The sequence below is a fragment of the Coregonus clupeaformis genome, chromosome 17 (genome assembly GCF_020615455.1).
Source record: "Coregonus clupeaformis isolate EN_2021a chromosome 17, ASM2061545v1, whole genome shotgun sequence".
In the NCBI taxonomy this organism is placed as follows: Eukaryota; Metazoa; Chordata; class Actinopteri; order Salmoniformes; family Salmonidae; genus Coregonus; species Coregonus clupeaformis.
In genome coordinates this window covers 9,724,042-9,750,933 of record NC_059208.1, presented here as the reverse complement: position 1 = coordinate 9,750,933, position 26,892 = coordinate 9,724,042, and the positions used below count along the sequence as shown (strand labels likewise).

Sequence of the window (26,892 nt, the reverse complement as noted above, 5' to 3'; positions counted from 1 at the left end):
CCGCCAGGGTTGTGGGTTCGATTCCCACGGGGGGCCAGTATGAAAAAAATAAAATAATAATAATAATAATGTATGCACTCACTAACTGTAAGTCGCTCTGGATAAGAGCGTCTGCTAAATGACTAAAATGTAAATGTAAATGTAGTCACATAATTTCTCAATTTGCAGCAATTGGTTTGGTTATCGTTGTCGTCGGGTGAGGTTGTGTCTCTCTCTGGCGGGAGGTAAGCTTGGCTTATATGGTGTCGAGTAAAGCTTAAACTATGTAGTTAGATTGTAGTTAGGTATTGTAGGTAGTTATCGTGGGTTATTGTATGTAATTATTTTAGGTACTGTATTCGACTGAGCCCGGTGAAGCACGAGGCTAGCTAACCCACTACCTGGACTAGCTAGCGGGTAGCTACTGGTAACTATTAGCAACTGTGGATAGTTGTTTCACGCTTGAGAGTACCTGTAATTACGCCAGCTAGCTGCCTACAATAATTACATACAATAATGCCTACCATTCAGCTGTTTTTCTAACCTCATTGTCTGAAGCGTTAACGTTAGGTAGTAAGTAGCTACTGTGCTCGAAATGTAGCTAGCTTGTTGCTACCTGGATAGCTACTAAACAATAGCTGGAACGACCTAGCGAACAGACGCGAACTGGCTGAATCGATTCAGTGGCTAGCTTTGCACTTGGCTAGCTAACAGTAGCTACTAGGTGTAAGCTATAACCTACATTTGTGTTTTGTTTTTACATACTGGTAGCCAGAGTCGTTCAAGGGAATTCAGGACATGGGTGACTAGTTAACGTTAGCTTAGCTCTCTCTGTGTGTTCGTGCCGTGGGAGGACGGGTTTCTTCGTTGGCAGAAAGCAATGGCTAGCTAGTATGCTAACTATTCTAGCTAACTAACTGGCTGAATAAGTTGACGACGGACTCGCTCAAGCTGTCGGGACTAACCCACAACGTTAGACACGGACACAAATGATCTGCTTGGCGTGTTGACACACTGGTGGTTTGTTGTGGCCGAGTATTGGTGCTAAACCGTGTTGATGGAGTCCGGCATGCTAGTTGGCTGTGGTGTCATATGACTAGGTGCCCTGGACGGTTTTCACGGAAGAATACTGTACCAAGTTAGCTAGCTGAATAAACAAAGTTAGTCTATTCCTAGAAAACATTGAACAGCTGTAGTTTACAACAATTATAGTTTCTGAGGTGGAAGTTGGGAGAGTTATATTTGGGTGTTTCAGTGAAACGTAAGTGAGGGAGGCCCCGCTCTCTCGCTTTCCCAGATGTTTAGTTCATTACATTCCGATCTCCTTTGCATTATTGTAGCCATTTTCTGTAGCCTGTCAACTATGCCTCTGTCTATCCCTGTTCTCTCCTCTCCGCACAGGCTATACAAACGCCTCACACCGTGTGGCTGCTGCCTCTCTAACCTGGTGGTCCCTGCACGCACGACCCACGTGGAGTTCCAGGTCTCCAGCAGCCTCTGGAACTGCCGTTCTGCGGCCAACAAGGCAGAGTTAATCTCAGCCTATCCTACGCTCCAGTCCCTCGACTTCTTGGCGCTGACGGAAACATGGATTACCACTGAAAACACTGCTACTCCTACTGCTCTCTCCTCGTCTGACCATGTGTTCTCGCATACCCCGAGAGCATCTGGTCAGCGGGGTGGTGGCACAGGAATCCTCATCTCTCCCAAGTGGACATTCTCTCTTTTTCCCCTGACCCATCTGTCTATCTCCTCATTTGAATTCCATGCTGTCACAGTCACTAGCCCATTCAAGCTTAACATCCTTGTCATTTATCGCCCTCCAGGTTCCCTTGGAGAGTTCATCAAATGAGCTTGACGCCTTGATAAGTTCCTTTCCTGAGGATGGCTCACCCCTCACATTTCTGGGGGACTTCAACCTCCCTACGTCTACCTTTGACTCATTTCTCTCTGCCTCCTTCTTTCCACTCCTCTCCTCTTTTGACCTCACCCTCTCACCGTCCCCCCCTACTCACAAGGCAGGCAATACGCTTCACCTCATCTTTACTAGATGCTGTTCTTCTACTAATCTCACTGCAACTCCCCTCCATGTCTCCGTCCACTACTTTGTATCCTTTTCTCTCTCACTCTCCTCCAACACTACTCACTCTGCCCCTACTCAGATGGTAATGCGCCGTCGCAACCTTCGCTCTCTCTCCCGCTACTCTCTCCTCTTCCATCCTATCATCTCTTCCCTCTGCTCAATCCTTCTCCCTCCAATCTCCTGATTCTGCCTCCTCAACCCTCCTCTCCTCCCTTTCTGCATCCTTTGACTCTCTATGTCCCCTATCCTCCCGGCCGGCTCGGTCCTCCCCTCCTGCTCCGTGGCTTGACGACTCATTGCGAGCTCACAGAACAGGGCTCCGGGCAGCCGAGCGGAAATGGAGGAAAACTAGACTCCCTGCGGACCTGGCATCTTTTCACTCCCTCCTCTCTACATTTTCTTCATCTGTTTCTGCTGCTAAAGCCACTTTCTACCACTAAATTCCAAGCATCTGCCTCTAACCCTAGGAAGCTCTTTGCCACCTTCTCCTCCCTGCTGAATCCCCCCCCCCTCCTCCCTCCCCTCTCCTCCCTCTCTGTGGATGACTTCGTCAACCATTTTGAAAAGAAGGTTGACGACATCCGATCCTCGTTTGTTAAGTCAACTGACACTGCTGGTCCTGCTCACACTGCCCTACCCTATGCTTCGACTTCTTTCTCCCCTCTCTCTCCATATGAATTCTTGCGACTTGTGACGGCCGGCCGCCCAAGCCCACTTGACCCTATCTCCTCCTCTCTTCTCCAGACCATCTCCGGTGACCTTCTCCCTTACCTCACCTCGCTCATCAACTCATCCTTGACCGCTGGCTATGTCCCTTCCGTCTTCAAGAGAGCGAGAGTTGCACCCCTTCTCAAAAAACCAACACTGGATCCCTCTGATGTCAACAACTACAGACCAGTATCCCTTCTTTTTTTCTCTCCAAAACTCTTGAGCGTGCCGTCTTTAGCCAACTCTCTTGCTATCTCTCTCAGAATGACCTTCTTGATCCAAACCAGTCAGATTTCAAGACTGGTCATTCAACTGAGACTGCTCTTCTCTGTGTCACGGAGGCTCTCCGCACTGCTAAAGCTAACTCTCTCTCCTCTGCTCTTGTCCTTCTAGACCTGTCTGCTGCCTTTGATACTGTGAACCATCAGATCCTCCTCTCCACCCTCTCCGAGTTGGGCATCTCCGGCGCGGCTCACTCTTGGATTGCGACCTACCTGATCGGTCGCTCCTACCAAGTGGCGTGGCGAGAATCTGTCTCCGCACCACGTGCTCTCACCACTGGTGTCCCCCAGGGCTCAGTTCTAGGCCCTCTCCTATTCTCACTATACACCAAGTCACTTGGCTCTGTCATATCCTCACATGGCCTCTCCTATCATTGCTACGCAGACGACACACAACTAATCTTCTCCTTTCCCCCTTCTGATAACCAGGTGGCGAATCGCATCTCTGCATGTCTGGCAGACATATCAGTGTGGATGATGGATCACCACCTCAAGCTGAACCTCGGCAAGACGGAGCTGCTCTTCCTCCCGGGGAAGGACTGCCCGTTCCATGATCTCGCCATCACGGTTGACAACTCCGTTGTGTCCTCCTCCCAGAGTGCGAAGAGCCTTGGCGTGACCCTGGACAACACCCTGTCGTTCTCCACTAACATCAAGGCGGTGACCCGATCTTGTAGGTTCATGCTCTACAACATTCGGAGAGTACGACCCTGCCTTACACAGGAAGCGGCACAGGTCCTAATCCAGGCACTTGTCATCTGTCTGGATTACTGCAACTCGCTGTTGGCTGGGCTCCCTGCCTGTGCCATTAAACCCCTACAACTCATCCAGAATGACGCAGCCCGTCTGGTATTCAACCTTCCCAAGTTCTCTCACGTCACCCTGCTCCTCCGCACACTCCACTGGCTTCCAGTTGAAGCTCGCATCTGCTACAAGACCATGGTGCTTGTCTACGGAGCTGTGAGGGGAACGGCACCTCCGTACCTTCAGGCTCTGATCAGTCCCTACACCCAAAACGAGGCCATTGCGTTCATCCACCTCTGGCCTGCTGGCCCCCATACCTCTGCGGAAGCACAGTTCCCGCTCAGCCCAGTCAAAACTGTTCGCTGCTCTGGCACCCCAATGGTGGAACAAGCTCCCTCACGACGCCAGGACAGCAGAGTCACTCACCACCTTCCGGAGACACTTGAAACCCCACCTCTTTAAGGAATACCTGGGATAGGATAAAGTCATCCTTCTACCCCCCCTTACCCCACCCCAAAGAAAGAAAAAAAACATATTGTAAAGTGGTTATCCCACTGGCTATAAGGTGAATGCACCAATTTGTAAGTCGCTCTGGATAAGAGCGTCTGCTAAATGACGTAAATGTAAATGTAAAGTCAACCAGTCAGATGTGCAGCCAGACATATTAGCTACTCCTTTTGCCCCATCTCTTTCAACCATCGTTTTTCAATACCTCATCAATCCATGGAGCCTTAACAGTTCTAACAGTCAGTTTCCTAACAGGTGCATGTTTATCAATAATTGGAAGAAGCAATTTCATAAATTCATCAAGTGCAGTGTCTGGATGCTCCTTATTTTTCACATCAGACCAACAAATATCATCCACATATGAGTCACAGCAGAATCTTTTGTATGATCTCTTATACACTATTTTAGGCCCAGCTGTTGGAACTTTGGCTTTCCTGGATATAGCCACTGTAATGTTATCACTGCATCCAATGGGTACGGATACAGCTTTAGAACAATGTTCTACAGTATTAGTAAAAATTTGATCGATACATGTGGATGATCTTGTTCCTGTAGTGTTTGTAAACACCCTGGTAGGTTGATTAATAATCTGAACCAGATTACAGGCACTGGTTATAGTAAGAAGCTTCCTCTTTAGTGGACAGCTTGATGAAAACCAGTCAATATTCAGGTCCCCAAGAAAGTAGACCTCTCTGTTTACATCACATACACTATCAAGCATTTCACACATATTATTTAGATCCTGACTGTTCGCACTTGGTGGCCTATAGCAACGCACTAAAAGAAAAGGCTTTAGATGTGGCAAGTGAACCTGCAACCACAACACTTCAATAACACTTTACTTAAGATCCTCTCTAAGCATTACAAGGATATGGCTCTGAATATATACAGCAACACCTCCCTCATAAGCATTTCTGTCTCTTCTATAGATGTTATATTCTTGTATTGCTACTGCTGTATCATCAAATGAATTATCTAAGTGAGTCTCAGAAATGGCTAATATATAAATGTTGTCTGATGTTAGAAAGTTATTGATTTCATGAACCTTATTTCTAAGGCTACATATATTAATAATTTGCTATTTTCAGCCCTTTCCTGGGTAGCTTATCAGAGGTCGACATAATACTGAAAAGAGCAAACAAAGCAAGATAAAAAATATATACATTCAGCAGTCCATTAATCAATTGGTGTGTGTGTGTGTGTGTGCACGCGCTGTGGGGTTGAAGCTATGAACCCAACAGCTTGGCTCTCTCATCCCTTCCAGGCTTCTGGGAGGGAGGGTGGATAATGAGCCTGTCATAGTGGATGTAAGCAATGTCCCTACTGGCAGCTTTCATGGCTGGGATAAGTTATTTCCTCTTCAGGTGCGCAGCTTCAGGATAGTCATCGTTGAGAAAGATATACATTCCTCTCAAGGTCTTGGCTCTTTCCAGAACAGCTACCTTGTCCTTGAACATCAGGAACTTCAACTCAATCTTCTTGTGGTCCATCTTCAATTTCTCCGAGATCATTTCCCTCACTTTGTCCTCAGACTCCGTCCAGGTCTCATGTGGAGATTCTGCAATTCCATCCACAACCATGTTGTTACGCCTTGATTGTCCCTCTGGATTTATCCGTCATTGTTATCATGGATTCATACACAGAACTGATGTCCTCTCTCAATGACTTAAAGATTACTGTCATCTTGCCGTTCTCCTTTTTCAACTAATCGAGCTGACCCTGGGAGAACTGCAAACTGTTCTTTAGGTCCTGGACCTCTCTGGTCAGGTCGTCCATTCTTTTATTAGTTGAATCCACCAGCATTTGGACAAAGCACTTGAAGCTATTTTCTTGTTGCTGTAACAACTGTTTGTATTACTCTTTTTGTTCGTTTAAAAGATCCTTCACGTGTGATAGAGAGACACCACTGTCCTCGGCAACGGTACTCCCGCCAGCTTTGGTCTTTGTCATGGTAGCTAGCAACGTAGGTTACGCTGTTACTCCTCACAGTTCCAGAGAGGGCAGGTCACAGGGAAGCTTGAAAACAACAAAACAGCAGGGATCTAAACAGCCACAAACCCGGGACAATCCGTGGGCCCAGCCACAATGGCTAACCGCTGCGTTCAAGCTCTCAAGAAAACCCTGCTTGCTTTATATGCTTCATATGCTGCAACGCCAAATAGCTCCTCAGACCCTGTCCTTGGTCGGCAGGATCACTGGACAGAGACTAGCAATCCCAGCAACTGATGCCAACTGTGTCGCGGGATCAAAACTAAAAAGTTAGCTACCTAGTAAGAACTTCCCAATACACTTTCAAAACAACAAATCCGAGCTCTTCCTCGGATTTGATGCCAACTTTGCACACTCTTGGCATTATCTCAACCAGCTTCACCTGGAATGCTTTTCCAACAGTCTTGAAGGTGTTCCCACATATGCTGAGCACTTGCTTGCTGCTTTTCCTTCAACTTTGCGGTCCAACTCATCCCAAACCATCTCAATTGGGTTGAGGCCAGGTCATCTGATGCACCACTCCATCACTCTCTTTCTTGGTCAAATAGCCCTTACACAGCCTGGACGTGTGTTGGCCCCCCCGTGTAGCTCAGTTGGTAGAGCATGGTGTTTGCAACGCCAGGGTTGTAGGTTCGATTCCCACAGGGGGCCAGTATGAAAATGTATGCACTCACTAACTGTAAGTCGCTCTGGATAAGAGCTTCTGCTAAATGATTAAAATGTAAAATGTAAATGTCATTGTCCTGTTGAAAAATAAATGATAGAACCAGATGGGATGGCGTATCGCTGCAGAATGCTGCGGTAGCCATGCTGGTAAAGCGTGCCTTGAATTCTAAATAAATCACAGACAGTGTCACTAGCAAAACACCCCCACACCATCACACCTCCTCCTCCATGCTTCACGGTGGGAACCACACATGCGGAGATCATCCGTTCACCTACTCTGCGTCTCACAATGACACGGCAGTTGGAACCACAAATCTCAAATTTGGACTCAGACTAACAGGACAGATTTCCACCGGTTTAATGTCCATTGCTCATGTTTCTTGGCCCAAGAAAGTCTCTTCTTATTGGTGTCCTTTAGTTGTGGTTTCTTTGCAGCAATTCAACCATGAAGACCTGATTCACGCAGTCTCCTCTGAACAGTTGATGTTGAGATGTGCCTGTTACTTGAACTCTGTGAAGCATTTATTTGGGCTGCAATTTCTGAGGCTGGTAACTCTAATGAACTTATCCTCTGCAGCAGAGGTAACATTGGGTCTTCCTTTCCTGTGGCGGTCCTCATGAGAGTCAGTTTCATCAAAGCGCTTGATGGTTTTTGCGACTGCACTTGAAGAAACTTTCAAAGTTTTTGACATTTTCCGTATTGACTGACCTTTATGTCTTAAAGTAATGATGGACTGTAATTTCTCTTAGCTTATTTGAGCTGTTCTTGCCATAATATGGACTTGGTCTTTTACCAAATAGGGCTATCTTCTGTATACCCCCCTACCTTGTCACAACACAAATGATTGGCTCAAACGCATTAAGGAAATAAATTACACACATTTTTAAGAAGGTACACCTGTTAATTGAAATGCATTCCAGGTGACAACCTCATGAAGCTGGTTGAGAGAATGCCAAGAGTGTGCAACACTGTGATCAAGGCAAAGGGTGGCTATTTGAAGTATCTCAAATATAAAATATATTTTGATTTGTTTAACACTTTTTTGGTTACTACATGATTCCATATGTGTTATTCATAGTTTTGATGTCTTCACTATTATTCTGCAATGTAGGAAATAGTACAAATAAAGAATAACCCTTGAATGTGTAGGTGTCCAAACTTTTGACACGTACTGTATGTATGTGTATATATACATACACATACAGTGGGGGAAAAAAGTATTTAGTCAGCCACCAATTGTGCAAGTTCTCCCACTTAAAAAGATGAGAGAGGCCTGTAATTTTCATCATAGGTACACGTCAACTATGACAGACAAAATGAGATTTTTTTTTCTCCAGAAAATCATATTGTAGGATTTTTTATGAATTTATTTGCAAATTATGGTGGAAAGTAAGTATTTGGTCAATAACAAAAGTTTCTCAATACTTTGTTATATACCCTTTGTTGGCAATGACACAGGTCAAACGTTTTCTGTAAGTCTTCACAAGGTGTTCACACACTGTTGATGGTATTTTGGCCCATTCCTCCATGCAGATCTCCTCTAGAGCAGTGATGTTTTGGGGCTGTCGCTGGGCAACACGGACTTTCAACTCCCTCCAAAGATTTTCTATGGGGTTGAGATCTGGAGACTGGCTAGGCCACTCCAGGACCTTGAAATGCTTCTTACGAAGCCACTCCTTCGTTGCCCGGGTGGTGTGTTTGGGATCATTGTCATACTGAAAGACCCAGCCACGTTTCATCTTCAATGCCCTTGCTGATGGAAGGAGGTTTTCACTCAAAATCTCACGATACATGGCCCCATTCATTCTTTCCTTTACACGGATCAGTCGTCCTGGTCCCTTTGCAGAAAAACAGCCCCAAAGCATGATGTTTCCACCCCCATGCTTCACAGTAGGTATGGTGTTCTTTGGATGCAACTCAGCATTCTTTGTCCTCCAAACACGACGAGTTGAGTTTTTACCAAAAATTTCTATTTTGGTTTCATCTGACCATATGACATTCTCCCAATCCTCTTCTGGATCATCCAAATGCACTCTAGCAAACTTCAGACGGGCCTGGACATGTACTGGCTTAAGCAGGGGGACACGTCTGGCACTGCAGGATTTGAGTCCCTGGCGGCGTAGTGTGTTACTGATGGTAGGCTTTGTTACTTTGGTCCCAGCTCTCTGCAGGTCATTCACTAGGTCCCCCCATGTGGTTCTGGGATCTTTGCTCACCGTTCTTGTGATCATTTTGACCCCACGGGGTGAGATCTGGCGTGGAGCCCCAGATCGAGGGAGATTATCAGTGGTCTTGTATGTCTTCCATTTCCTAATAATTGCTCCCACAGTTGATTTCTTCAAACCAAGCTGCTTACCTATTGCAGATTCAGTCTTCCCAGCCTGGTGCAGGTCTACAATTTTGTTTCTGGTGTCCTTTGACAGCTCTTTGGTCTTGGCCATAGTGGAGTTTGGAGTGTGACTGTTTGAGGTTGTGGACAGGTGTATTTTATACTGATAACAAGTTCAAACAGGTGCCATTAATACAGGTAACGAGTGGAGGACAGAGGAGCCTTTTAAAGAAGAAGTTACAGGTCTGTGAGAGCCAGAAATCTTGCTTGTTTGTAGGTGACCAAATACTTATTTTCCACCATAATTTGCAAATAAATTCATTAAAAATCCTACAATGTGATTTTCTGGATTTTTTTTTCTCAATTTGTCTGTCATAGTTGACGTGTACTTATGATGAAAATTACAGGCCTCTCTCATCTTTTTAAGTGGGAGAACTTGCACAATTGGTGGCTGACTAAATACTTTTTTTCCCCACTGTACATACATACATACATATACACACAGTTGAAGTCGGAAGTTTACATACACTTAGGTTGGAGTCATTAAAACTCGTTTTTCAACCACTCCACAAATTTCTTGTTAACAAACTATAGTTTTGGCAAGTCGGTTAGGACATCTACTTTGTGCATGACACAAGTAATTTTTCCAACAATGGTTTACAGACAGATTATTTCACTTACAATTCACTGTATCACAATTCCAGTGGGTCAGAAGTTTACATACACTAAGTTGACTGTGCCTTGGCTTTCGAAGCTTCTGATAGGCTAATTGACATCATTTTAGTCAATTGGAGGTGTACCTGTGGATGTATTTCAAGGCCTACCTTCAAACTCAGTGCCTCTTTGCTTGACATCATGGGGAAATCAAAAGAAATCAGCCAAGACATCAGAAAAAAAAAATGGTAGACCTCCACAAGTCTGGTTCATCATTGGGAGCAATTTCCAAACGCCTGAAGGTACCACGTTCATCTGTACAAACAATAGTACGCAAGTTTAAACACCATGGGACCACGTAGCCGTCATACCGCTCAGGAAGGAGACGCGTTCTGTCTCCTAGAGATGAACGTACTTTGGTGCGAAAAGTGCAAATCAATCCCAGAACAACAGCAAAGGTCCTTGTGAAGATTCTGGAGGAAACAGGTACAAAAGTATCTATATCCACAGTACAACAAGTCCTATATTGGCATAACCTGAAATGCCGCTCAGCAAGGCGCCACTGCTCCAAAACCGCCATAAAAAAGCCAGACTACGGTTTGCAACTGCACATGGGGACAAAGATCATACTTTTTGGAGAAATGTCCTCTGGTCTGATGAAACAAATATATAACTGTTTGGCCATAATGACCATCGTTACGTTTGGAGGAAAAAGGGGGTTCCTTACAAGCCGAAGAACACCATCCCAACCGTGAAGCACGGGGGTTGCAGCATCATGCTGTGGGAGTGCTTTGCTGCAGGAGGGACTGGTGCACTTCACAAAATAGATGGCATCATGAGGAAGGACAATTATGTGGATATATTGAAGCAACATCTCAAGACATCAGTCAGGAAGTTAAAGCTTGGTCGCAAATGGGTCTTCCAAATGGACAATGACCCCAAGCATACTTCCAAAGTTGTGGCAAAATGGCTTAAGGACAACAAAGTCAAGGTATTGGAGTGGCCATCACTAAGCCCTGACCTCAATCCTATAGAAAATGTGTGGGCAGAACTGAAAAAGCGTGTGCGAGCATGGAGGCCAACAAACCTGACTCAGTTACACCAGCTCTGTCAGGAGGAATGAGCCAAAATTCACCCAACTTATTGTGGGAAGCTTGTGGAAGGCTACCCGAAACATTTGACCCAAGTTAAACAATTTAAAGGCAATGCTACCAATTACTAATTGAGTGTACATAAACTTCTGACCCACTGGGAATGTGATGAAAGAAATAAAAACTGAAATAAATCATTTTCTCTACTATTATTCTGACATTTCACATTCTTAAAATAAGGTGGTGATCCTAATTGACCTATGACAGGGAATTTTTACTAGGATTAAAATGTCAGGAATTGTGAAAAACTGAGTTTAAATGTATTTGGCTAAGGTGTATGTAAACTTGCGACTTCAACTGTGTGTGTGTGTGTATATATATATATATATATATATATATATATATATATATATATATATATATATATAGAGAGAGAGAGAGAGTCACTACTTTCACAGGTTACTCCCTACTACCACAGGCAGACTGACAGCCACCATTTTCTCCAGCTCAGTTATAGCTCCTCAGTCTCTACTCTGCAGCAACGTTTGAAACATGAGTAGACAACATACCACTTCTCACACACTCAGAACAGTTGGGATTCAAAGCATAACAGTCTAGATTTTCCAGACCCTGATGTTTTGTTGTTTCTAACAGATATGCCACAACTGACGTAGATTTTCAGTGGCCAGAATCCTCCTAGTATGGATAACAGTCCAGATGGCTGGCACACACACACTTCCAGGCAGGCTTGTTTAAGCAGCAGTGAGTAAGAGGAAAGAAAGCTTTATTTCCGATAGTTACAAGTTCTAATGTAAATAAGGAAGCATAGCTGTGGCAAATATACACGTCTGTTTCCCACCATGTTGCGTCAATAGATAATATAGGTCTGAGGGAAAAATACAAAGGAAGTGTGTAGGAGTGTGAAATGGGAAGAGAGACTGAGATATTGTGGGGGAGTATTAGTGTGTGTGAGGGTGAAAATGGTAAATAGTGTGGGTGTCTGTTGTGATGTAACCAAGTGGCTAGATGATGGCTACCCAACCATGTTACTCTACTCCTGCTTGTTGTTTAAGCCAACTCTGAAGAAGAAAAAACAGTGACTAATACTGCTTCACATGCTTAGTGACTAAACAGTGAAAAATGTCAACTGTTAGTAAACATGCCAACTCAAACTGTTGGTTTAGTCAGTGTGTGGTGCTTGATGCAGCATCACAGATGACGACCTCAGACGTGTTTACCATATTTGTAGAGATTAAAGGTAAACATATAATGGGGGGGCTGGTCTAGTGGTAGTGCTGCCACCCCTGAAGCACATATGCCCCTGGAGGCAGTGGTTCAATACCCCGTTCCACCACTCACTTTCTGTACTGTATCCATCTTCCCATCTCATTTTCTAATTTATATCTGTCAATCAGTTCTTCACACAAACCGATGCGCCTGGCACCAACTACCATACCCCATTCAAAGGCACTTAAATATTTTGTCTTGCCCATTCACCCTTTCAATGGCACACATACAAAATCCATGTCTCAATTGTCTCAAGGTTTAAAAATCCGTCTTTAACCTGTCTCATCCCCTTCATCTACACTGATTGAAGTGGATTTAACAGGTGACATCAATAAGGGACATTTGAATGTTACTCCCATGTAGGCCTGTATTTACAGTTATATCTTGTTTTGTCTGATCATGGGGGAAGTCTCAACTGGAAGTTATGAACCCAGAAAAGGTCATTTCAGTTTTGGAATTTTACAGAATATTCCAAGTTGTGAAATTCCAGTGGGCAGTTAAAGAATCCCTACAGGGAGTTGAGGAATAAGACAAGGAAGACTGATGTGATGTTAGAGTGATGTTAGAATGTGATGCGCTCCTTGAGAGAGAACTAGGTCGACAGAGCAGAGCTGCTGTCTCTCAGAGAGAGTTACAGAGTGAAAGCCTGTGGGTTTGAGGAGCCTGTGGGTTTGGACATAATGGTTCTGATTTCACACTCACACTTCGTGACTCACTGACTGTCTGTACTGCAGCGATAGAGGGAGGGAGAAAGAAATCTGTAGAAGACGAGAGGAAAGAGATGGCTCATTTCTCTTCATGAAGCATCCTCCTCCCCTCCATCTCTCCTCTCTGCCTTTGGAAAGTCTCTCTCCCTCTCTTTTTTAGAAATAAACTATCAATCCCTCTATTCAGAGGGGAGCTTTCGCTCTATAACTCTCTCTCTCTGAGAGACAGCAGCTCTGCTCTGTCAACCTAGTTCTCTCTCCAGGAGCGCATCACATTCACATCACATACTGTACCAGACAGACAGACGGGCGGCTCATCTCTCTCCCTCTCGTCACAAACAGCTCCTACAGCTGTTACTAAAAGTCTGCTCCAGCACTAATATAAACACACATTTCATTTACAGACACCGGCTCAGGACCTAGACAGGGTTCATAATAAATCTCCAATGCCAACATATACTTGTGAACACACAAATGATCTTCAGACTAGATCTGATATCTATAGATCTATCTATTTAACTAATTGAGTGCATATTCAGGCAGTCCCTAGAGAGGACCTTCTCTGACTGTCCACAGCTACATTCTCCTAACCTCATAACCAAAGTAGAGCGCAGACACACATAGAGACCCCTAATGGGTTGAGGACATTACATAACATTCAGTAATAGAGAAGCAGGTTATTCTAGCAGTGTGCAGCAGCATACCAGGGCAGTGTCCCCTATCTCTCCTCACACTCATAAAGAAGACACCCCTCTCTCCACACGTAGCAACTACTGACTTATTTATAGCGGTGAAAGCACAGGAGACTGGCCTCACAGTTCACACTACATTTAAGCCTGGAAATAGAATATAGTTTACAGAGAGAGAGAGAGAGAGAGAGAGAGAGAGAGAGAGAGAGAGAGAGAGAGAGAGAGAGAGAGAGAGAGAGAGAGAGAGAGAGAGAGAGAGAGAGAGAGAGAGAGAGAGAGAGAGAGAGAGAGAGAGAGAGAGAGAGAGAGAGAGAGAAATGGAGAGGGAGGGAGAAAGAGCGATAGAGAGAGAAAATGAGAGAATTATGCATAATTGAGAAAGAACAGAAGGTTAAGTGGGTGAGAGAGAGAGAACAAGGGAGGGAGGTTCTCTACATGTTTTTAATGTCAAGAGCATCTCATAATTATCACGAACATAAAGATTATCTGTACTGGTGGACTAATGGGTACACAGAACTTTGCTCCCCAAATCAATAAGAAAAGTATTTGATCTAGTAGGTGAAGAAAGGGATTGCTACACTGTACCTTGTCAAGGGCCTCCCGATCTACCAGGTCTTGGACTGCCAGTAACTTGATGCTGGAGAGAGCAAGAGAGGAATAGAGAGAGATGGTGTGAGACACATGGATGCATCAATTAAACAGTGGAGAATCATCTCTGTTATCCAAGCTGACCTTTGCGTTATTATTAGCCATATGATAGGGTGATACATACACCAGTTCTGGTAATAGAGGAGAGGCCAGTGCATTATTAACACAGAGGGCCTCCCTACACATCCAGGATCCTCCTGACTCTACAACACATAACATGACTCAGTCTTTTCCCCTGAGGCACCATGTAATAAAGTCAACGGATGTGTCTGAAATGGCACACTATTCCCTACATAGTGCACCATACACAGCGGCTCTGTTCCAAAGTAGTGCACTAGGGAATAGGGGTGCCATTTCGGACACATACAACATTTATTATGCAGAGAAAGGCAGAGGGGGAAGAGTAGACTTTGGACTGCAAGCCCAGGAGATTGTACATACAAACACATTGGTGCAGAGATGGGGTGGAACCTACTTTACGATCCCATAAACATGAAACTGTTTAGTTTCTAATTGTTTTTCCAGCCCACTAGTCAGCGTGATAAAAAAAGGGCAAAGCACTATTCTCTCTTTCTCCATCTTGGCCCCACTCTCCTCTTGCTCCATCCTGCACACTGTTCTCATGTCCCCCTCACTCACTCAGATCCACACAACTGCTGGCTATTAACTAAATGAGCAAACGGAACATTCCTTATTCGTTCACTGACTCATTCAGACTTGTTTAAAAATTAACCCCAGAGAAAACTCATTTGGTAATAGGATTTTTTTTTTTTTGGGGGGTTCATCTTCAACAGAGGGCTTAGACTATGGACTACAGCTGTAACAGAAGAGGTAAAAATACTCTGGCCTATTTCACAGGTGGGATTAGACACACACACCCCCCACTGGTATGTCCATTACGGAAATATTTTACAGAGCTGCTTGACTGCACTGCACATCCTCGGTCTCCATGGCGACCAGGTACAGTGTTTTAATGCCCTCCGTCCACAGTATTGATTAAGGCTGATTAACTTTAATTAGATAATTAAATCTAAGGCAGTGAAAATGAGACTGTAGTCTAGTGTATTGTTATGCCTATTGTGAAGAGCCTATCTATGTGCTAGGTGATCACACACACACACACACACACACACACACACACACACACATCTAGTAATCCTAAAAAGGAGGTTGCGTAGGCAGGGGAGGGGGTTGCTGTGGCCCACATGTACTCCATGAATGAATGCAATCTGTTAACAGTTATGATGTAAGACACAATCAAGGTATGTGACAAATGTAGGGGCTAGTAATAACGGCCCTAAATGAGTTGGCTCCGCATAGCTGTGAATCTAGCAGAATCTTTAATACCAGTAAAAAATGTCAGGGTATGCTACTCTGCTGACACTGACAAACTGGGATCAATAAAAAAAGGAGGAAATTGTCCTAATAAAAACCCACACAAATTCCAGGAGCAAGGACTCACCCGTGAATATGTGCACTCACCGGGGATATGGCCGATGCTCTCCCTATAGTGCCAATAAGATAGGCTATTGAGCGAACAGTAGCCTATTGGGAGTTGAGAATTTTGATAGCCTAACTAAAACACAGGTTAGAGTTCTTTTCTTTGTTTCCTATCTTTTGTGTTTTTCCAGCGATTGTATTTCGAAATATTGCGATAGGCCTATTTAAGATGATTTTCACTGATAGCCGCAAATCAACAAATCAGCCATTTGAAATACTGCCCACTCTAGATTATGCCCTGGCTTTATGATTTTCATACAATCAATAGCTTTTTTTTTTTTTTTTTTTAAAGCTAATGATCCTCTGTGGCTAAATCATGCTCTCTGGTGTAGTGTTTTGAAGGATTGTATTGCTTTTTGTATAGACGGGAGTAATTACAGTGGGGAAAAAAAGTATTTAGTCAGCCACCATTGTAAGATTTTTTATGAATTTATTTGCAAATTATGGTGGAAAATAAGTATTTGGTCACCTACAAACAAGCAAGATTTCTGGCTCTCACAGACCTGTAACTTCTTCGTTAAGAGGCTCCTCTGTCCTCCACTCGTTACCTGTATTAATGGCACCTGTTTGAACTTGTTATCAGTATAAAAGACACCTGTCCACAACTTCAAACAGTCACACTCCAAACTCCACTATGGCCAAGACCAAAGAGCTGTCAAAGGACACCAGAAACAAAATTGTAGACCTGCACCAGGCTGGGAAGACTGAATCTGCAATAGGTAAGCAGCTTGGTTTGAAGAAATCAACTGTGGGAGCAATTATTAGTAAATGGAAGACATACAAGACCACTGATAATCTCCCTCGATCTGGGGCTCCACGCAAGATCTCACCCCGTGGGGTCAAAATGATCACAAGAACGGTGAGCAAAAATCCCAGAACCACACGGGGGGACCTAGTGAATGACCTGCAGAGAGCTGGGACCAAAGTAACAAAGCCTTCCATCAGTAACACACTACGCCGCCAGGGACTCAAATCCTGCAGTGCCAGACGTGTCCCCCTGCTTAAGCCAGTACATGTCCAGGCCCATCTGAAGTTTGCTAGAGTGCATTTGGATGATCCAGAAGAGGATTGGGAGAATGTCATATGGTCAGATGAAACCAAAATAGAACTTTTTGGTAAAAACTCAACTCGTCGTGTTTGGAGGACAAAGAATGCTGAGTTGCATCCAAAGAACACCATACCTACTGTGAAGCATGGGGGTGGAAACATCATGCTTTGGGGATGTTTTTCTGCAAAGGGACCAGGACGACTAATCCGTGTAAAGGAAAGAATGAATGGGGCCATGTATCGTGAGATTTTGAGTGAAAACCTCCTTCCATCAGCAAGGGCATTGAAGATGAAACGTGGCTGGGTCTTTCAGCATGACAATGATCCCAAACACACCGCCCGGGCAACGAAGGAGTGGCTTCGTAAGAAGCATTCCAAGGTCCTGGAGTGGCCTAGCCAGTCTCCAGATCTCAACCCAATAGAAAATCTTTGGAGGGGTTGAAAGTCCATGTTGCCCAGCGACAGCCCCAAAACATCACTGCTCTAGAGGAGATCTGCATGGAGGAATGGGCCAAAATACCAGCAACAGTGTGTGAAAACCTTGTGAAGACTTACAGAAAACGTTTGACCTGTGTCATTGCCAACAAAGGGTATATAACAAAGTATTGAGAAACTTTTGTTATTGACCAAATACTTATTTTCCACCATAATTTGCAAATAAATTCATTAAAAATCCTACAATGTGATTTTCTGGATTTTGTCTGTCATTTTGTCTGTCATAGTTGACGTGTACCTATGATGAAAATTACAGGCCTCTCTCATCTTTTTAAGTGGGAGAACTTGCACAATTGGTGGCTGACTAAATACTTTTTTTCTCCACTGTATATAATTTTGGCAAGTTCAATTCAATTTACTTTAGAGGAAGCTGTGTAAAACAGCTGGCCGTTAGGCTAGTAGGTTTACAAGGCCGAGTTCAAATGCAGACATCAAATTCAAAGCAATCGGCGCACTGCCTAAACGACTTACCGGCAAAGCAAACTGTCTGGCACGGTCTCTGCTCTCTGCTTTCTTAAAGTGAGAGAAAGGCGTGCAGGCTGGCAGCTTCTCTCCGAGCGATGCTCTACATGGTCCTCAAGCAAGCCTTTCAATACGCTTAACAGCCGTTGCATTTTAATCGTGATTGGAACGATTTTAGTCTACTTTTTTGCAGCCTACTTTAAAATGTTTGGACTTGAGCTAGAGTATTGCGAACAGGGGTCTAATACATGAATATGTATCAGCAGACAGACAGGACAGTTAAGCCTAGATTGACTCTAATTCCAGTATACAGCTCAATCACTGTGGATGTGAATGGAGAAGTGGACTGGTGACTTTGGGACTAGCAGGATTAGTGCCCTGCCACCCTCTCCTCCCAACACGTCTCAGTAGGACGGTGGTCTCCCAGCGGTTCCTACAGGACATTACGCAACACTGCTGCTGGGTCTGTTCTGACTTTCACCCTTTATGCCACGCCGCATAAAAGCATCTGCTAATATAAATGGAAAAAATGCATACGTCAACGTTAGCCTCCCGGTCTGCTCTGCTCGGGAATGATTAGGTGGAGGAGGTTCACTGGATTACCTCATCCAATAGAAGAGGGAGGGAATGAAATGAAGAGCATAAAATAGTGATAAGACAGACGACAGATGAGACTGAACTGATAAGAACAGAGAAAAACAAGTCCACCCAGAGATATGAGACTACTTCACAGTCATATATAGACTGATAGTAAATGGAGACAAATTATTACATCATGTACTATGGACCCATTTGCAAAAAGGAATACTCCAAATCCAGCACTTGAGAAGCATTTATTTTATCCTACAAATCCAAATGCTTTGGTTGCTGTCTTCAAATGGTTTGATGCTTCTGCTTACCCACCACACTAGTTTTCCACCGTACCCTAACACCCTAATTCTTTCATAATAGATTGTGAGAGAAATCAATATTTCTGGTCTCTGTTATGAAAAGAGGAACTGTGCAATCAGAGACTGTGAATACAAACAGGTCTGGAGCCAGAGCGCTCTAGGAGGGTGACAACACCCCTCCTCTAGGTGTGATCACACACTCAGAGGCTACCATAGAAATAGAATGCCTCTGGGGCTCTACTGCCTCCCTTGCACTGACCACAGGTGACCTGGCCGCAGTGCAGACAGGACCTGATGTGACCGTGACCACACAGGAGAGCGTGTGTGTGTGTGTGACAGGATAGCGTGTTCAAACTCCTCAAATCCCCACACAATCCTCCTCACAGCTCGACAGGATGGGCAGATTAACAAACGAAGGCAGGCACCAAAAAAAGAATGACGGATAAAAAGCTCTACTGCAAATGTACAAACAAGTGAGAGAGCACACACACAGACACACACACACACAGAGGATGGAGGGGGCTTGCAGCAAAGGTCACTCAAAGATCCACAATGCCGCAGAGAAACAGAGAGAGAGCAGAGCCATACTATGTGGCTCAGAGAAACCGTAATCCCTCAATGTCATCATTCATTTAAAGAAAATAACCAACGTAACTCAGACACTTACAATGATTTACCAGGTTAGGAAAACCACACACACTGAATACACAATGAAGGAAACAGAGTCTGTACTTAAGAGTAAATCTGATAACACAGAGACATTGTAGTTGCGTAAACTAAAAGTAATGAGCTGCCGCACCAAGGTCACCTTGGAATAATCCTGTCTCAGAGGGCACTGTACTAGATAGCGGTGTATGAGTGCAGGCTGGTTTGAGAGAAGATGGTGTATGTGTACAGTTGTGGTCAAACGTTTTGAGAATGACACAAGTATTGGTCTTCAAAGTTTGCTGCGTCAGTGTTTTTAGATATTTTTGTCAGATGTTACTATGGTATACTGAAGTATAATTACAAGCATTCCATAAGTGTCAAAAGGCTTTTATTGACAATTACATTACGTTTATGCAAAGAGTCAATATTTTCAGTGTTGACCCTTCTTTTTCAAGACCTCTGCAATCCACCCTGGCATGCTGTCAATTAACTTCTGGGCCACATCCTGACTGATGGCAGCCCATTCTTGCATAATCAATGCTTGGAGTTTGTCAGAATTTGTGGGTTTTTGTTTGTCCACCCGCCTCTTGAGGATTGACCACAAGTTCTCAATGGGATTAAGGTCTGGGGAGTTTCCTAGCCATGGACCCAAAATATCGATGTTTTGTTCCCCGAGCCACTTAGTTATCACTTTTGCCTTATGGCAAGGTGCTCCATCATGCTGGAAAAGGCATTGTTCGTCACCAAACTGTTCTTGGATGGTTGGGAGAAGTTGTTCTCGGAGGATGCATTGGTACCATTCTTTATTCATGGCTGTGTTCTTAGGCAAAATTGTGAGTGAGCCCACTCCCTTGGCTGAGAAGCAACCCCACACATGAATGGTCTCAGGATGCTTTACTGTTGGCATGACACAGGACTGATGGTAGCGCTCACCTTGTCTTCTCCGGACAAGCTTTTTTCCGAATGCCCCAAACAATCGAAAAGGGGATTCATCAGAGAAAATGACTTTACCCCAGTCCTCAGCAGTCCAATCCCTGTACCTTTTGCAGAATATCAGTCTGTCCCTGATGTTTTTACTGGAGAGAAGTGGCTTCCTTGCTGCCCTTCTTGACACCAGGTCATCCTCCAAAAGTCTTTGCCTCACTGTGCATGCAGATGCACTCACACCTGCCTGCTGCCATTCCTGAGCAAGCTCTGCACTGGTGGTGCCCCGAACCCGCAGCTGAATCAACTTTAGGAGACGGTCCTGGAGCTTGCTGGACTTTCTTGGGCACCCTGAAGCCTTCTTCACAACAATTGAACCTCTCTCCTTGAAGTTCTTGATGATCCGATAAATGGTTGATTTAGGTGCAATCTTACTAGCAGCAATATCCTTGCCTGTGAAGCCCTTTTTGTGCAAAGCAATGATGACTGCACGTGTTTCCTTGCAGGTAGCCATGGTTAACAGAGGAAGAACAATGATTTCAAGCACCACCCTCCTTTTAAAGCTTCCAGTCTGTTATTCTAACTCAATCAGCATGACAGAGTTATCTCCAGCCTTGTCCTCGTCAACACTCTCACCTGTGTTAACGAGAGAATCACTGACATGATGTCAGCTGGTCCTTTTGTGGCAGGGCTGAAATGCAGTGGAAATGTTTTTTTTGGGATTAAGTTCATTTTCATGGCATAGAGGGACTTTGCAATTAATTGCAATTCATCTGATCACTCTTCATAACATTCTGGAATATATGCAAATTGCCATCATAAAAACTGAGGCAGCAGACTTTGTGAAAATGTATATTTGTGTCATTCTCAAAACATTTGACCACGACCGTAGACTGGTTTCGGGTCAATTGAGAACCAGTGCCGAGTGTGTACCAGTGTAAACGACAAACTGGTTACAGTTAGAGGGAATAGGCCCATGGCACCCGTCCTGGCACTGACAGAAGCAGTGTTTTCTGGGTAATGCCTCTCACTCACGGTCTGTCCTTCTGTCGGTCACAAACTGCTGTCCTAATGGAATTTTCCACATGAGCGCCTTCTCCCTCTGTGCTCTTAACACTCAGCGTCAGCTACACGCACACACACACACACGCGCACGCACGCGCGCTCGCTCGCTCAGCACAGACCTCCAACAACCCACACCATCGCTCATGACCTCAGCATCAATCCCGAGTCACACACACACACACACACACACCATCACAAAACACGCTGACAGGGCTGAGATAGAATCTGTGCCTCTCTGATAGCATCGGATTTCATTGGGATAGAGGATAGAGGGTGTGTACCATAGTAGCAGTTGAAGCTCGCATCTGCTATAAGACCATGGTGCTTGCCTACGGAGCTGTGAGGGGAACGGCACCTCCGTACCTTCAGGCTCTGATCAGTCCCTACACCCAAACGAGGGCATTGCGTTCATCCACCTCTGGCCTGCTGGCCCCCCTACATCTGCGGAAGCACAGTTCCCGCTCAGCCCAGTCAAAACTGTTCGCTGCTCTGGCACCCCAATGGTGGAACAAGCTCCCTCACGACGCCAGGACAGCGGAGTCACTCACCACCTTCCGGAGACACTTGAAACCCCACCTCTTTAAGGAATACCTGGGATAGGATAAAGTAATCCTTCTACCCCCCCTTACCCCACCCCCCACCAAAAAAATATATATATATTGTAAAGTGGTTGTCCCACTGGCTATCATAAGGTGAACGCACCAATTTGTAAGTCGCTCTGGATAAGAGCGTCTGCTAAATGACGAAAATGTAAATGTAAAAATGTAGCAGAGTCCAGCACATAGTCATGATGTCTGTTTTGGCAGTCAGTCTGCTCTGTTCTGACAGAACTGTGAGTCAGGGGACATACCTGCTGCTGCTGTGGGTGAGATGTAGATGTGACCTTCCCATCATGCACTAGGACAGGGATTAACATGGTTAGTGGCAGGTAGGCAGCGCCAACACCAGCACCACCCAACCCCCGGGCGCTGAACACCCGCTTCCCTGCCTGTAATTCAGACCTGCTAGGTTGGGACTGAGGTGTGGGGTGTGGAGGTATAATCTCAACCACTGCAGCTGGCTGGAAGTTGTAAGTGTTCAACACACACACACACACACACACACACACACACACACACACAGGTCCAACACATTATAAACCTGGAAAATCTGGACAGCTAGATTGGTAGTGGGAGAAAGGAGAGTGTTGTGACGGTTAACAAAGGAGCTTCAGCAGGTGAGATCTATACTAGCCATGTCATTCAGGCATGCATGCACACATTTATCAACATAATATCGTCTGGGTTAAGCACATGTCAGCTAGAACAGGCCTTCTAAATGTAAATCATTGACAGCGTAATGGGGTCATTCCAGTTGATTTCAATCACTTGACAGAATCCCTTCTGTTTTAAACAAAACATGCCATACATATTTGCCCATGGAAGAAGTGGTCAGAAAGTGACTTTTTGGACCTGAATGCCAAAGCATTTAGGAAATAGAGGTCTTAAAAGTTGAGCCATTTTGCATTACCCACCCTACCATGAGACCTCTATGTCTTCATCACTGGTTGAGTTTGATATCATTTAAAGGCTTACAAAAGAGGGTTGTCAAACTATTCTATAATTTCTTAACAGAAGATATACATGTTTGATCCTTTAACGTCAATTATCTAAAAACGCGTAAACTCCACATACAGTTGAAGTCGGAAGTTTACATACACATTTTATTATATTATATTTCTATGATTGAAATTACACCCACCCTGTATTTACGAGTATGCTGTGTCTCAACCGATGGTGGGAACAACACAAACACCTCAGATTATGTCAAATAGGGTCTAAGCTACAACATATGCGAAATAGTGAAGCATTAAACAAAGTTATCCTTTTTAAATAAAACTATACTAAATATAATCAAATCACCAAATAATTGATTAAAACACACTGTTTTGCACCGAAGGTGTACGGTAGCCTCAACAGCACACTGTAGGGTAGCACCATGGTGTAGCCGGAGGACAGCTAGCTTCCGTCCTCCTCTGGGTAAATTGACTTCAATACAAAACCTAGGAGGCTCATGGTTCTCACTGCTTACCATAGACTTACACAGTAATTATGACAACTTCCAGAGGATGTCCTCCAGCCTATCAGAGCTCTTGCAGCATGAACTGACATGTTGTCCACCCAATCAAAGGATCAGAGAATGAATCTAGTACAGAAAGCATAAGCTACAGCTAGCTAGCACTGCAGTGTGTAAATGTGGTGAGTAGTTGACTCAAAGAGAGAGAAAGACAATAGTTGAACAAATTAATTTCTTCCAAAATGAAGAAGCAAGAGAGAAAGAGTCTTAACTTTCACTTACTTAGCTAGCAAATGCAGCTAGCTAGTTTAGCCTACTGAAACACCCTGCTCAAACAGAGGGATGCTATGTTAGCTAGCTGGCTATGGCTTTCCAACACAACACTGGAACTCTTCCGAGTCAAGGTAAGCTTTTGGTATTACTAATTTATTGCCGCCGGTGTAACTGCTTACTGACTGTACACTTTAACGTTACTACATGTTAGTAGCAGGTTTACTAACGCATTAGTTCTATTAGCTATGCTGACTATGACCTTACTTTAGCTAATATGGTGACAACGATGTAGGGTCGTGTAGCGGTTTGGCTTGGATATTTATTTATTTTTCGCCTGGTCACATGCAGCTGATGTGTTGTGCATTGAAGTCCACAAGTGAAGGGAAGAGGTGAGAGGAGGAGAGTGCATAGATGCAAGAAGGAATACAACGTGGCTGCTATGAAAGTGAACTGTGTTTATGCGTGATCAGGGGTGTATTCATTCCAACGATTCTGTTGAAAAACTTTTCTTAAAACGGAAGCAAACGGAACAAAAAGGAGATAAACATAGCTGAATTTGTCCAATAGAAACTCTCGTTTGCAACTTTTAGACTAACGATTACACCCTATATCAGCTAGATGCAGGCAAGAGTGTACAAGGCGGTATTGAATGTCACTGTCCATGTGTCACCTCAAATTTGTCTCTCGACCTGTGTGCACCTACGTTATAAACTTTCCTTCATAGGCTAGGTTGTAGCAACCTCATGATGGGTATAGGAAATTCTAGTATCATGTAGTAGCCTAAACCTATCGCTGTTACATTGAACTGGGTGAATGGAATATGAATGAGAGTCATCCAACATGCTTTAATAGAAATAAGGCCATGTTCATGAAAAAAAATCGTCCTCCCTTATCTTAAACGGCACTGACCACCACTGGTTAAAAGGCAAAAAAAAAAAACATTTTTGACAACACTGTTTTAAGCTTTTAAATTAGGTCAAACTCAACCATTTATCTTTTGCCCGTGATGAAGACATGGATGTCTCATGGTAGGGTACGCAAAATGGGTCAACTTTGAGCACCTCTATCTCCTAAATGTTTTAGCATTCAGGTCCAAATAAATCCCTTTCTGACCACTTCTTCCATGGAAAGTTTCATTCAAATCAAAATGGGGTGCAGTCAAAAAGTGATTGAAATCAGATGGAACAACCCAATACAGAACATAATGCTTCAACATTAGAAGCGAGAAAACACAGTTGATCTGTAGTACCGGTAATCTGTTTAGAAGGAGTCGAGAAGATCTTGTCCAGAGATTGTGTGGTGATGGGAATCATTGGACGATTGCATTACGAAATTGATCGATTGACCTTAGAATAGCTAACTAGCTACACTGATCTGATTTTCCCTTATCAGATCATGTACATTCAGATAAACACAGAACACATTGTTTCTGTTATCGGGTTGAATCGATATAGATTAGAAACACTGTCAGGGTTCTAATGGCGAACCTCATTAACGATGAAGATCAGAACACATTCCAACAGGTCTCTAATCCACACCCGTCCTGAGTGTGTCAGACATGCCTTGGGCTGGGGGAGTTAGGGATTTTTAGGGATGATTATAAATTCAGACTGCAGTGAAAACTAGTTTGCCTTCAGTGTAAAAGCAAGAGTGGTTTCCTCGGTAGATCAAGTCAGTTCAGACCCATTTAAACCTTTTCCACTAACCCTGTAGAGGCTGACCTGGGGTGAGAGTGTGTGTTTAGGGCGGCATGTGGGTTTGTTTTCGCTAGCGCTGCATGTCCACGGTTAACCTATGGGGTTTCTCAACAGTTTTGACTGATTTACATCCAAATCTAATTTCCACAGCAGTTATTGCACAACACTGACCAAGACAAAATCCCCTACCACTAGTTAAAAAGAAGAAAAAAAAGTTGCCTCGTGACAGCCAAAGTGAAATAATTGCATAAATCGATATCGCAATGCATGGCACTACCTATCTTGAACGGTATTAACCTTACTCCCTGCTAGCTAGTCAGCCTTCCCAGTTCCCTTAGCCTCTGTCTGTGTCCCTGAAAATGCCACTCGTGAATGCCGAGGTTAAACAACTGCACAATAGATATCGCAATGCATGGCACTCTACCGATCTTGCATTTGTGGCCTACCGTTCCCTCGCCTACCGTTCCCTGACACAACATAGTACACAGAGAGGTCATCCCTGGAGTCTGTCAGTAATAGAGCTGTTCATTTGTTTAGCTTCCAGAGATATTAGTCAACTGTGTCAGCAGCTCTATTCTACACATTACCTGTCCTGCTGAACTGTATTAACCATACTCCCTGCTAGCCTAAAGTAACTTCCCTCTCCCTGCTAGCTAGTCAGCGTGGTTCCTTGTTCCCTTAGCCTCTGTCTGTGTCTCAGCAAGGGAATGGGAGTGGTAGTAGGGAGACCAACAGCTCAACTGACTCATTACAAATAACTGGAGGGGGGAGGTTCCTTTCCTCCAAGGCTGCGTCAGGCTGGCTGGTGGGACTGGTAGCCAAATGTCTGTCAGTCTAACCTTTGGTTCCGTGTGGTGCAGAGCGGAGGAGTTCATTGAACTCCAGTGACTCGCTCTCTATGCTAGCTGGAGGCAGGCCAAGATAACACACCCCAGCTTGAACTGTAAACACAAGTATCAGCCCTGCTACCTGCCTACAGCCTGTGGTATTTCGCTCCACAGCTGAGCGCTAAGCAAACAGACAACACCCCTCCCCCTCCCACACACCCTTCTCTGGCTACACCTCCATTTCTCTCCATTCCCCTCCACCTCCTCTCCCTCCCCTGCTCCCATTCTCTCCCTCTTCCCCTATATTCCACCCCCCCAACTTTCCTTCCCTCTCACCTCCTCAATGTCCCCAGCCAGAACACACACCTATAGGCTGACAGAACACAGGAAAAAGGGAGGGACAGCCAGGGGAAGTACCAGCGCTTTAGAAAGAGCTTTCATATCCAAACCAGTACAGAGGAGGAAGATAAGTATTTGGGGTCAAAGTACTGTGCTAAAGGTAATTGTAAAGGGCTTTGTTTTCTCTGATTGCTGTGCGTGTGTGGACATGTTAAACTATACTTGTGGGGAACAGAAGTCTTCACAAGAATAGTAAACCAACACAAATTTGAGTGGTCCCCACAAGAAAAAGGGCTATTATTAGGCT

At 44.4% G+C, this 26,892-nt stretch overlaps 1 protein-coding gene across 1 annotated transcript in view; it reads right to left on the bottom strand.

Annotated features, from left to right (window-relative positions):
* Positions 1-26,892, bottom strand: part of LOC121586563 (endonuclease/exonuclease/phosphatase family domain-containing protein 1) — a 46,284-nt gene that overhangs the window by 7,896 nt on the left and 11,496 nt on the right. The window contains exon 2 of the mRNA XM_041903343.2: positions 14,301-14,352. Coding sequence (XP_041759277.1) covers positions 14,301-14,352 — 52 coding nt within the window. The remainder of the gene's footprint in view (positions 1-14,300; positions 14,353-26,892) is intronic.